At 33.8% G+C, this 13269-nt stretch overlaps 1 protein-coding gene across 4 annotated transcripts in view; it reads right to left on the minus strand.

Moving 5' to 3' along the window:
• Positions 1–13269, minus strand: part of LOC115241637 (whirlin) — a 69475-nt gene that overhangs the window by 4017 nt on the left and 52189 nt on the right. For 3 of the 4 annotated variants that reach the window (XM_029817506.1, XM_029817497.1, XM_029817483.1), the window contains one exon: positions 5223–5450. The exons of the other annotated variant lie outside the window; for it this stretch is intronic. In XM_029817506.1, coding sequence (XP_029673366.1) covers positions 5223–5450 — 228 coding nt within the window. The remainder of the gene's footprint in view (positions 1–5222; positions 5451–13269) is intronic. 4 annotated transcript variants of the gene reach the window in all.

Consider the following 13269-nt stretch of genomic DNA (forward strand, 5'->3'; position numbering starts at 1 on the left):
AAGAGCGTTCTGGTAGTCCTTACGTAGGCTTCTCGTACGAAATATAAATATCTGTAGAGGCGCGCGAATAACACTATAATTCTCGAACACTCGTAACTTTAAAGCACATTCCTCCGTGAAATGTTAATCCCGACGTATAAAACGCGAAAGTGCTCCGATCGGAAGCTGATAGAGAGAAGTGTATTTGAAACGGATGCATATTCGTGGTGCATTCCAATTCTATCCTCTCGATACTTTCTCATCTCGCATGCCTTATCTAGCGTGCTGTGGATATTAAATAAAAACAGTAGTGAAGAAATGGAAAGTGATATATCTTAATTATGGTAGTGAAAGTATCTTTATATTTTCATTCTATAATTTTAATAGCGAACTTTCAATAAAAAACAAAGAAGATATTTTAAGAGTAATAGTGCAATTTTTAGCCTTCTCGCAATTTTTGAATTTAATTAGGAGGAATTTAATAATCGAGAGAAATTGAAAAATATATATAATTTGACGATAAAAAAAATGCCAGAAATTCTTTCTCAACGCATTTACACCTGCTTTTTCTTGCATTCGACTCCATCGTTCCGCTTTTCCTTTGCGTGCAATATTACATCATCCATGTGCATGTATGTGAAATTATATGTGCTGACGCGCAAACATATAATGTACACATAGTGTACGGCTATACATATCAGTATGTATATAATATATGTACGTATATATAGACCACACAAGTATATATATATATATATATATATATATGTGTGTGTATATATATATGTATATGTTGAAAAATTGAGTCATGCTTGCTGAGGGCAGGCTGGTAGCAGTTGGGTGTTGGTGGTGCTCGGAGAGATAGAGAGAGTGGTAGTTGTGGTGGTGTGGTGGCGGTGGTGTTGTCGTTATCGTACAACTATATATATAAATCGTCGCCATCCATGTCGGCACTGATTCTGACACGACCGGCTTATCGTCGTTTGAGTGAACGCAGTAGAAATGACATATCGATAGAAGAGATATTTTTTCAATCGCGACGCTTTATCAACGATACTGGCTATAACTAATAACCTGACTCAATGTACGACTAATTACTCCGCTAATTGTAAGAACTATTACACCGGGTCTCTTCTATTTCATCATTATCGTCTACTAAAAATTTAAATCGATAAAAAAATGCATGTGATAATAGAAAAAAAAATATATATTTATATATATATATATATATATGTTATAATACATATTTCTCGACAGATTTAATTCATGGCAATTATAATGACATGAGATGAATTAAAAACTGTCCAGAAATATATATTTTTTGCTTTTTTCATAAGTAGAACGATACGAAAAGCGATTTGTCTTGTGCATGTCACGTGCGAAACATGTCTAAAATTTCCAAAATCATTTCCTCGATTGCATAATCGCATGTAACGCCCGAACAACGGGCATTTAGTTAGCTTTCAGGTTCCAATGTATCGGCAATTTGTCGCGTTAGATTGAAATAATGTTTTCACGCAGATCTCATGGGCAAGAGCGCGGTCCAGGGGATAAAGCGGACGAGAAAAATCGAACGCGACGGTGACGAGCGAAATCTCGAGCCTCGATCGACACGAGGTTGCTCGATAATGCCCGGGGGCCCGCAATCGATCGGGGCGGGACCCCGCCGCGCGATATTCGCGCGGGCGACCTACCTATTTCTTCTTTATGAAAGTGCTCTACTTCACTCTCTCTCTTTCTTTCCTTCTCTGGCCGTCGCACGGGCCCCGATGATGTTAGATGATATATATATATATAGCTATGTATTATATTGATATAAAAAATATTAGAAGATGTGATAGAAAAGACCCCGATCATTTTTCTTGAGCTATATTTCTCGAACTTTTTTAACCATCACTCGACACTCATGCAATTGGATTGGCACGATAATGATCGATTTTTGGTTAAAAAATTATCACACTACATAATTAAAATTGCCATTTAAATGGAATATCCCCTACTGTTCGATACTAGTCTTTATATAAGTTATTCAATAAATTATATTGTATAAAGAAGGTGGATTTCCCTATTGGATTAAACTTGACACACACATAATACACAATTAATGTGTGTGTTCTATGAAAAAAATTGATTAGATTTTATAATTACTCTAATATCAAATTTTAATTATGCTAATCAATTACGCTAAAATTGTACAGGGTATATCACATTTCTACTGAATCAAATATGGATTATATACATAATATGTCTATTCTAACTAATAATAATTAATAACACTTTACGAAAAAATAATTAATTTTTAGCATCTCTTATCAGTTGTCAAATTTGTCGAATTCACGGCCGAAAGATGCAAAAATCGAGATAATTAGATCGACTTGTTTCTTGAGAGAAACGTAAAGCGAAAATGGTGAAAGTATGCTCAAGTGCAGTGCGAATACGCACGCACGCTTGCATACACATCGGGACAATGAGTCCTGCTCTTGCCACATGATGATTCACACGATTTTTCGTTTGATCGAAAGTTTCTGTTATACAAGAAAACTTATATTACAAAAGTTTTTATTTGATTACTTTACGTATTAACCAGATAAGTTTGTCAAGATGTATTAATCCCGCGAGTCATATAAAATTCCTCTCATCCGGATGCATCCTGATGTAATTGACTTTGTTTTTCTTCTAATACAATGTTTTCCTTTAATTTAAGATAATGTTCTCTCGCATGGGATGCAGAAATTGTTTATTTTTATACACAAGCCGCTAAGGAATCTTTCCAGCATCTCTATCGATTAATTAACGAAGCAATTAAGACCGTTAAAAAACAACAACTATCTTGCTAGATTGCTGTTTAACTAAATCGCGAAATTTCTTCTCTGTTTTTCATGTGAGTAAAGTGATCGTGCATGCCAAGACATCTATGTGAATATATAGCGCATATACATCCCCGTGCCCGTATGTATAATATATGTGTATATATAGAAAGTCTCATCCAATCAAATTTCGACGACGGACTTTGCGATGGAGTTGACAAGATAACTATTTGCTTAGCAAAGATTTCATGCTAACAGAGGATTATTCCGCATCGCAATTTTATATTCTCGCCATTTATAACAATGAAGCACTTAAATACATAAAACTGTTATTAAAAGGGAACAGAAATTATGAAGAGAAACAGGACGTAAAATTTGTTTAAATTTAAGAAAAAGAATTTTTTATTATTCTTACCATTTTTGCTACGGAAATAATTCCTTTTATCCAATCTCTTATTAATTTCTACATATTTGTTGAGTTTACGCTTTAATTGAAGTTTCCTCGAAATTTTTACGAGAGGAAAATTAGCTCCAGATTCGTCTGAATCTATGATCGAAATTCGACATGAGACAGATGAGACGCTCTGTATATACGTATAATTATAAAATAGTGATCGTGCTTAAGGACAAATCGTAAAAAGTAGCATGTGCAAGACATCTAAGATAAAAAACACGTACAACACCTAACGCTATGTCGACTAATCTTGCTAGCTCTAGGAGCATAAGGACACTTGATCGTATGATACGTGTGTATGTGTGTGAGTGTATGTGTATGAGAGAGAAAGAAAGAAAGAGAAAAAAAGAGAAATTTAATTAGGAAAGAGAATTCATGCCTAAGTGAGCAAATGTTTTCAATAGCTCGAATCGAACATTAATTTTCGCGTCGCGCTGCGTTTATCTGCGTAATTTATCCTTTCAGTCTTCTTTTTAGGCTTTTATTATCCGCGAAAGAAATTGAATAGATCTTTCCGAAAGGTATAATTTTCTAATTATTTCTCGTTTATCGTATGATCGAAATAATTCAATTATCAATTAATCGTATTTTTTATCCATTTAATTTTTTACATCACTCGCGAATTATTACTTTTTTTCTTGTATCATTTTGCAATCCGGATATTTTAAATGCGACAGATGCAACCACGGCCTCGCCGGAAGTTTACGATGTCTCGTTGTTTTAGTATAATGCAAGTTTTATTGCGAGACTTTATTACACTGCGCGCTGCAGTCTTATTTTCCTTCTTTCCTCTTGTCAATTATACTTCGTTATAATTCATAATTTGATTGTGTACAGCGCGATTGTTCGTGCGAAAAAGAAAAAATTGAACTGTACAACGCACGAATCGTAGTTTAATAATGTAGTAAAAAAATTTGTCCTCTTTAAATAAACAAATAAATAACAATAAAAATAAAATAATAAAAAGTAAACTTTTTGACATTTTATAGATTGTAAATGATAAAAGTGAAAATAAAAAATATATAGATATATCTTTTATTTAAATATAATAAAATAGATAAAAGAAGAAAATATTCAGATATAATTTACAATAATAATTTCTCTTTCTATTATGACATTGAATGCGTTAAGCAATTGCGCGATGGACTCGATTACGATTTCTCTTCGCATTGTAATTTTTCGCCGAGATGTTATCGGCACTTCCGGCGAGATCCGGATGAAACGAGCTCTTCACATTTCCTCGCTCCGACATGAAAATCGCTACTCGTTGCACTGATTATACCCTGTTCTTTTTGATCGAGGCATGTTCGTTTATCGAATCGATGGTCGTATTCATGTTTTCACCTTTTCAAGGGCGACTACAAAAAAATAGATTGCATATTTCTCAAAAATGAAGAAAATCTTAAAGTAAAATTAAAAATTATAAAAATTATAAAATTAAATTAAAATATGAAATAAAAATCTGTAATAATATAAAAATAAAAATTTAGGATTAAAAATATTAAAACAAAGAGTTTCATAATAATTTAGAATAACGACCTAATTATCAAATAGAGTTCCATATTCAAAAGATGAATACAAAAATTTCGACTATTGTTGATATTAAATAAATAAAATTTAAAAATAAAGAAGATTGAAAAATTAAAAATTAGAATAAAATTAGAATAGTACATCATATAATATACCTAAAAAATAAGAATTTAAAATCTCTTTTTCAATTTAATTTTTGATCCAAACTTGCCGGTTTTATCTTCCAACATATTGTTTCTTTTTCTCCCTTTTTTACCCTTGACCTCTCATCCTTCCGCGAGACAGTGCAAAGTGTCGAATGGCGACGGAGAGCATGAGATAAAAAAGAAACGACAAGAGAAGAAGAAAAAAGAAACGAATAGATAAAATCGTGCGTGTCAGAGAGAAAAAGAAAAAAAAAAGATAGAGAGAGAAAGAGAGAGAGATTGTGTTCTCTGGATAGGAAAACTTACGAGGGGCCTGGCGCCCCAGTACCAGGATTTGACGCGTTGCGTTAGCCCACCGAGCAAGTGGGACCTCCAACCACCGAAACCCCCACCACCTCCTCCACTCTCCGAGCTCCTCTCCTCCCTGCTCTCGAGCTCGTCATCCTCCTCCAAATCGCGATCCCTCTCGCCGGCGCCCCGTCTCCCGTTACCGATCATCTCGGCGTCGCTACCCTCGCAACACCCGTCGCTTTCCTTCGCACGTGACACAACCGGAAGGAAATGCTTCATGTTAGCACCCCACGTATCCACCCCTTGTGCTGCTTAATTTACATGCGCACGCGAACATCGCGGACGATGCGGGTGCGAACGTCGAATTTTGAGATAAATGAGGGTGAATATTTAAGGGGAAGGTGCGTGTAAAAGGTTTTATAAATTAGACGTATCAAACCCTTATATATAGGGAATATTTATGCGCCATAATATTGATTTTATATACGAATTTTGAAATTGTTGTTTAAATTAATTAATTAAGTCTATGATAGAATTATATTTTGTCCTCCCTTTTTATCCTATAATAAAATTTTAAAATTATATTTTAATCGAAATAGATGTGAGATTGATGTGAGATTCTCAAGTTTTTACTATTTATAAAGAAATTGTATACGCTTGCCTCTAGTTTAATCTATCTTACTTGTATTATCTTTAATTTTACCTAACTATTGAGCTAATTTCCTGTCCTAAAATCAATCTTTCCGCAAGATTTCCGTCTTTATCGGGCAGCCACAGTAATTGCTAACACAATGATGCTATATTTTTCAAGTTCTGTCACATTTTTATATATTTCATTCTCTTGCTATCTTTTATACGAGATATTTGGAGCGATGTATCTGCTCTTAGGTACTTTTAAATTTTTCTCGAAGATTTATTACGCGGTAAAGCAAGCTTGTAACACTCGATTTACTCTCGAAAGAATTATAATCATGCGAGGAAAACGACACTTAGAAAGCGCTATATAGCAACCGGACGGTCTCTTTGTTTCGGTCTCGCTCTTGGGAGCGATTATGGGACTTACATGATCGACACGCTCGCGTTTATGATCGTTTTGCGCGGGGACGCGTAACGGTCTGCAGGTGGGTCTGATTGTTGCTATCTTAACTGGAGCACGTCCCCCTAACTACCCGAGATCGTATGAAACCAGTTATATGATACAAAGATCGTTTTATAGTGTCTTATTGTTAGTTACACCAGTCTGTAATTTGCGAAGCAATTACTACATCTGACGATCGTTACAGAAGAGATCGAGACAGAGAAGACGAGGAATTTTTTTATACGTAATTATTAATATTTAATTTATTTGTTTATATATTATTTATATATTAATTTTTTATACATGCTCACCTCTCTAAAAAGATTGAGAGGTATTCATATATTATTTTATTCCTTTCTTTCGACCATTTTTGCAAAAAAAAAAAAAAAAAAAAAATCGAGTTTTTTATTTTCATGAGAATTATAATATATTTGACGCAAATCTTCTGGACGACATGATTTTGTCATGTATCGTTCGTCAAAATCAGCGCAAAAATTAGATCGAGGCTGAAAATTCGCAACGCGATTGTTGGCCGAATATATCATATATCACGTTCTTTCAAGACTGTATAAATAATCGCGAGCGTCCGTGATAAGCCTGTTAATTAATTTCAAATAATGCGACGCGAATCAGACCGTTCGTCCGTCCTAGATAACTACAACAAATGCCCACGACAAAAGGGATATTTAACGGGATAATAATTGTAATATCGCACACGAATTGTGGATTTAATTATTTTACTTCCTAGCGTTGTGTCAATGACGGTGATCAACGAAAAAAAAAAAAATCGAGTATTCTAGTTTCCGTTTATTAAAAATTCTTTTTGTATATGATTAAAAAAAAAATGTTTTAAATATTTAAATATTTTAAATTTTAAGTATTTTTTTAATGTAAAATTTTAAATGTTAACAATTTTATAATTTTAAAGTCGCTTTCTGCGACTTGTCAAATCTTTTTAAAGAATCTTCGATTGTGAAAGGAAAAATTGTTTGTTAGATACTCGTTTGATTTTCATCAATATTTTTATCAAGATTAAAATTCTCAAAATATTGATTTTATATATTCAGGAAAGCAACTAGAACACAAAAATAGATAATATTTTGAAAATTAGTATCGCAATCACACAGCAATCGTAAAAGCTTTACGGATTCGACCTCAGTCGATGTTGTTCTAAATTCAAATCGCGTATTCGTGGTCACCTAGTAACCTCAGTCGGCGACGGCAGGAAATAATAATCATTGTCGGTTATTAATGGGTCCACCGCCGCCGCCGCCGCCGTTGGAGAAAGTTTCGGGACGACGTTCCGTTATGTACGTGTATCACGTGGAATAAAACGCGGGGCGCGTCGGGGATGGCCACGAGCTGGAACCCGAGAAGGAAGACCGATATTTTACGATTTTACGAATGTAGGTCAATCGTCGCGTCGTTCAAAGAGGATTCTCTGCGGTTAAACAGTCGGCGAAGAAATTTCGTTTCTGGAAAAATTAAAGTACTCGAACAACCGGTCGTTCCCGTTTCTCTCGTATCCGCGGGAACCATAGCAAATAATTTCCTCTGTTATAATGGTGACATTTATAGAAATGGCCGTTATTTAAAGTTTATTTGCAAAAAGCGTTATTCTCAATTTTAGATTACATTTATTATTTTAGCCTAATTTTATTCTTATTTATTATCAATCATTATTTTTTGTTGCAAAAAGAATTATTCTTAATTTTTATTAGCATGCTAATTAATAATTATTAAAAATAACTATATATTTTAAGATATCAATAAACTAGCACGCTAATGAATTGATAGAACTCTTTACAACTTTGAAAGTCTTTTATAATAATGATAAAAGAAACACACACGCAAAAAAGTGTAGAATTTTTTCAAACAATATTTTTTGCTTTTAATGCAATTATCTTGGGAGCGAAAATGATTGCGGGGGCAGCGCTAAAAATATGCGCAACCGATAAGCGAGCATCATATTGGTAATCCCATTTAAAGAAAGATAAGAATTGCGTCGTGCACATCGACCACACCTAACTCGTCAATCTGTAGATTGTTGACTATGGCGAACGAGCATGGATCATGTCGATCCTCATGCGTGGGTGTCACTCACGAACTGGTTTGAAGACTGACGTAATACGTGGAAGTTCGACGAACCTCTCTCTAGAGCATTCGTTTACATTATAATTCTCACATTAATACGCTACGTTAAATCCTATTTGGATAGAAATTATGATACGCACAGCTAATTTTTAGAAAATTAATTTTAAATTATTTATATTTGTTATTTAAATTTTAATTATTTTTATTTTCTTAAGATTAAAAATTATTATAGAAAAAAAAGAAAGAAAAGAGAGAGAGAGAGAAAGGAAAAAAAGAGATAATTTTTCCGATTATTTATAATTACCGCTTATCTCGGCACATCCGGTATAAAAGGTTAAAAAACATCGTGTCACGCGATCCACTTCATTATATCATCAGCTGCGTGCATGTCAATGCATCTTTTATCACTACATTTTTCCCTCTTTCCCGCGCACGATGGGTCTTGATTCTTCGAGTCGCGTAATCGCGATTAAATATTAATTAAACAATTGCGATCTAAAGCCACCGCGGGTCACTCCGACATGCCCCTGTTATCAGACATTCAATAGCTCAGCCCTGAAGAGAGGATACCATCTTTCAAGAGAACTGTGTATGTAACCTGCATTCACGATACGGCTCCGCCAATCTGGCAACGTTGTTTCGAAGCCGGTTGTTAGGGATGTAACCGTGATTTTTGGGCCTCAAAGCAACGTCCATTGATATAAAATTTATTTTCCAGAATTATCTATTTTTTCATTTCTCGCGTTTCTGCAGAAAAATATTGTAACGCGTATAAAATAAAAAAGCTTTAATAAATCGGGGGGCTTTCTTCTATTTTTGGGCCCGGAAGTGGGGCCTTCCGTTGCTGTCTCGCCGCCTACGTTCCTGACCCTCTCTCACCTGTTGTTACCTGTCCTTTCCCCTCTCTCGCGTCTTCGATTCGATTCTCCTTTTCTTGCTCACCTCGTCGTGGTTTCTCTTCCTTCTTCGTTCCTTTTATTTGTTGTTCTCACTATATTTCCCTCTCTCTCTTTCTTTCCTCTCTGACTCCCTCCACGCGCTCTCTCGCTCCCTCTTTTTCTCTCTCCGGGGCTGACTCACTCTCTCGATCAGGTAAACGTAAACCTGCGTCGGTCACTACTTCATGTCCGATTCCTGAATCAGTCGTGCAGCCACCAGCGAGTAGAACGTTTCTCTCGATCGATCGCGATCGTTTCGATCACGATTTCGTCCTTCTGTTTCGCGAGCGCGATTTAAAAACTGTGGTCCTTGTGGATCGCGATTGAATCCTAATTGTCTGGAGCGATCCGTCAGCAGGTATTTATCAGGATTTAAACTTGGGAAAGATTGTGTACATGGAAAAAAAATTTGAATCCGTTAGAAAATACATTACCTGAATGTTGATACCGTAAACATTCTCATAATCGAACACTTTCTCATTTCTAACAAATTCTTTTCAAACTCTTTCATTTTCTAACTTTCCCTCTGTAATTATTTAAACGCTACTGTGTTATATTATTATTTTCATTTGTCGATACCTTTTTTATCATGCCTGTAATTCTATGCGTGTGTATCTTTTACTATTTTGCACGTTTTACATTTTACAAATATTTTCCATATGAAACGAGAGAACTCCGATAGAAATATGTAAAATATTTTTCATATACAGGAAAATATTCTATATATGAATTAAATAATTAATATTCCATGGCAACGTTACATTTGCGATGATGCGAACAAATTATCCAATATTGTCGTCGCACGGTGATTTTTTTTCGGAACGAAACGTGGCTCGCTTGCGTAAAGTGCGCTGCATTTAAATAATGCAGATTTCGAAATCCAGTTTCGTCGACATATCGGTTGATTTATCACTTAGTGTTCGGTGAATGTGTCCCGTCAACTGAAACAAGATAACTGGCACATCTAGATAACTTCTGCTATTAAAGGAATAATATGAATTTATCGGTTTTAGTTGCAATAAAAAATGCTAGACGAGACAAAAGTCGGAATCTCATTTTCTTGGAAATATTTTCAATTTGTAAAACTTTTTTTTTTTTTTTTAAGAAAAAACAAATTATTTGATTATCTTCCAATATTTAAATATTTTATTAATTATTTGACATACAATTATTATTTCTATAAATTTTATTAAATCAGATATTTTCGATAATATTTAAAATTATCGAAAATATAAAAAAGAGCGCTTTTAAAAATTTAAATGTATTTAGACAATTGAACTTGCCACACATACATATATTTACTATGTTCTGTTATTATCTAAAATGTTGCACAATATCGAGAAGTTCTGCTTCGCATTTCGTGTAATTACGCAGTTTCGATTAGGAAACCGCGTCGCGCTTGATGAAACCTAACTGCGGCGAGATCATTAAACAGAGCGAAGGCGGACCGATAATAATCCCGTGTGCACACACACGCACGTGTATACACGCAGCGAACGGTAGTCGATAATAGAGAATCGCCCCGTAAAACCTGTTAGATTCTGTATCTGTTTTTACAAGAAATATTCTAATTGCGTGAAATATAAATCTAATTGCTTGAGATATAAATCTAATTGCTTGAGATATAAATTCTTGAAGCGTGAAATCGTTTAAAAATAAATTCTACGATTAATGTACGAATGTAAAATTCTTGCACATTCTTTCTATTTAAGGTATGAAGTATTGGAATTCTTAGAAATTATAATAGATTTTATTTGTCGATGCAAAAATAAATCGATGAATATTAATAATTAATAATTGTAATCATTTATTCGAGATTGAATTATAAAATATGTGGATATTTAAAAGTTATCTGTTGTTATAAAAATTTCAATAGAGATCGAATTATTCTTTTTCCTTTAAAGCTCATATGTTTTTTTCAATCTCCATAGACACGTTCATAAAATCTTCGATTTCAGATATCTATATGCAGCACATTATCCGCAAAACTTTATCGTTCAAGATTGTAGATAGATTGCAATAGATTTATGGGAAAGATTGTTGATAAAGAGAAAATATGCTTCTCTCTATCATTCCATCTTCTTTTTTCTTTTTTTAATATTTTATATTAGAGTTAGAATTATATTAAATATATAAATTAATGTTAAATTTGTATAAAAATTTCTAAATATAGAGATTGTAAACATATTTTACTGACATATATATATAGGGTGTCTCGGTAAATATGGGTAATTTCTCGTGGGCATGTAAAGTTCATAAATTGTAAAAGATACACATATTCTTTAGAATTTAGTTTAGAGTCTAAACTGCATATATATATTATTATATTTTAAAATTGAGTTTACAAATCACAAAATTCCCAGGGTCTTAAAATATTCATAGATTTTGAAATCCATAAATTTAAAATTATTCTGAATTTTACATCTCTTTATTACTCTTAATATTCTCTTCTGCTTTCATTTTATTTGCTTGTTAATTCAATTTTAGTAATTTTAAACTTTTTCTCGTATTTTCTCAAAACTCGGTAATGACGTTAATCATTGCGAACGCGCATCTTTACTTTCTTCTCAGAGGAAACTCAGTCCTCTATCTCACTTTAACACTTACTAGTCCGACTCTAACAAACTTAAATTCTTCCTTCTAATTGATTCATTAAATATAACTGCAGATTTTATAAATCTGTCACAATTCTTTTCCACAAGAATCAAGTATTTTCTTTTCAATTCCTTAGCTCAATTCTAACAAACTCTAATCAATTTGCTAACGACGCTAATCAATATGAACGTCACTGCTTCCTTCAGAAGAAGGAATCACGGAAATGTTAAAATTCCAAACAATTTGCAGCGCTTGGAATTTATTTATAAAAAAATCCTATATCCTAGAAATTCTAAGTCTAACAAATTCAGATTCTCTCCCGACTAATCGACTCTAATCGCGCTGATCGACGCTATAAACGCGCGTGATTGTTTTCTTCCCAGGAGAAGGAAGCCATGGAATCGTGGCTGAGTGACGTTCAACGCGTGCGGATTCCGCGGCCTAAGTTCGGTAGCGGCAATTCCGTGAGGCGGTCCAACTCGTCGGTCCAGCACTCGGTGCGCTCGGAGATGCACTCGCATCGGCAGAGTCAGGACGTGGCCAAGGCCACTGAGGAGCTGCGCCAGGCGCTCCAGGACAAGCTCTGATTCCGATCCCGTTCCGGGGTTTCGACGAGAAAGAAAGAAAGAGCGAGAGAGAAAGATAAAAAGAGAGTGTGAGAGAGAGAGAGAGAGAGAGAGAGAGAGAGAGAAAGCGCGGAGTACTTCGTGTATACCTTTTTCGCCACTTTTGTACTTGTCTGCAACAAAGGGAAGCCTCTCGATGACGAATAATCTTCGAACTATTGTCGAACTTTCTGTCTTCTGCTTTGCTGAGCACATCTTAAAGTCTCGTGGAATTTAAAAGGAATTTTCTGTCAAATTAATATTTGAATAATTTTTTATTTTTATTATAGAGATATTTTAGATATATTTAAATCTTTTAAATTATATAGTTTAATGATTTATTTTAGATTCCGTTAAAAAAAATAAAATTTACGTTAAGCTAAATTAAAAAAATTAAATTTTATTAAGAATTGCACTAAATTGACAGAAGATCAATAATTCTTTTCTAATCTTAAATTGCTGAAATATCTTAATTTCCTATTAATTAATTTAATAATTATATATCTTAATTAAACTTAATAATTAACTAAATATATATGTACATATCATAATTGTAATACATAATTAAAATTTTTAATTCACGATTATAATTTTATTTATGATTAAAATAAAAGAGGTAATAAAACGCATGAAAATTGATGGCAAACTCGGAAAAACAGAAATCGACTCGATATTCGATCGCTGTTCCGTTGTTGAGGGAAGATCTATGAAGATATCTATGTATGAAGATATTAATATAGAAGTAAGAGGGA

This window comes from Formica exsecta, unplaced genomic scaffold (genome assembly GCF_003651465.1).
Source record: "Formica exsecta isolate Colony F162 unplaced genomic scaffold, ASM365146v1 scaffold120, whole genome shotgun sequence".
Lineage (NCBI taxonomy): Eukaryota > Metazoa > Arthropoda > Insecta > Hymenoptera > Formicidae > Formica > Formica exsecta.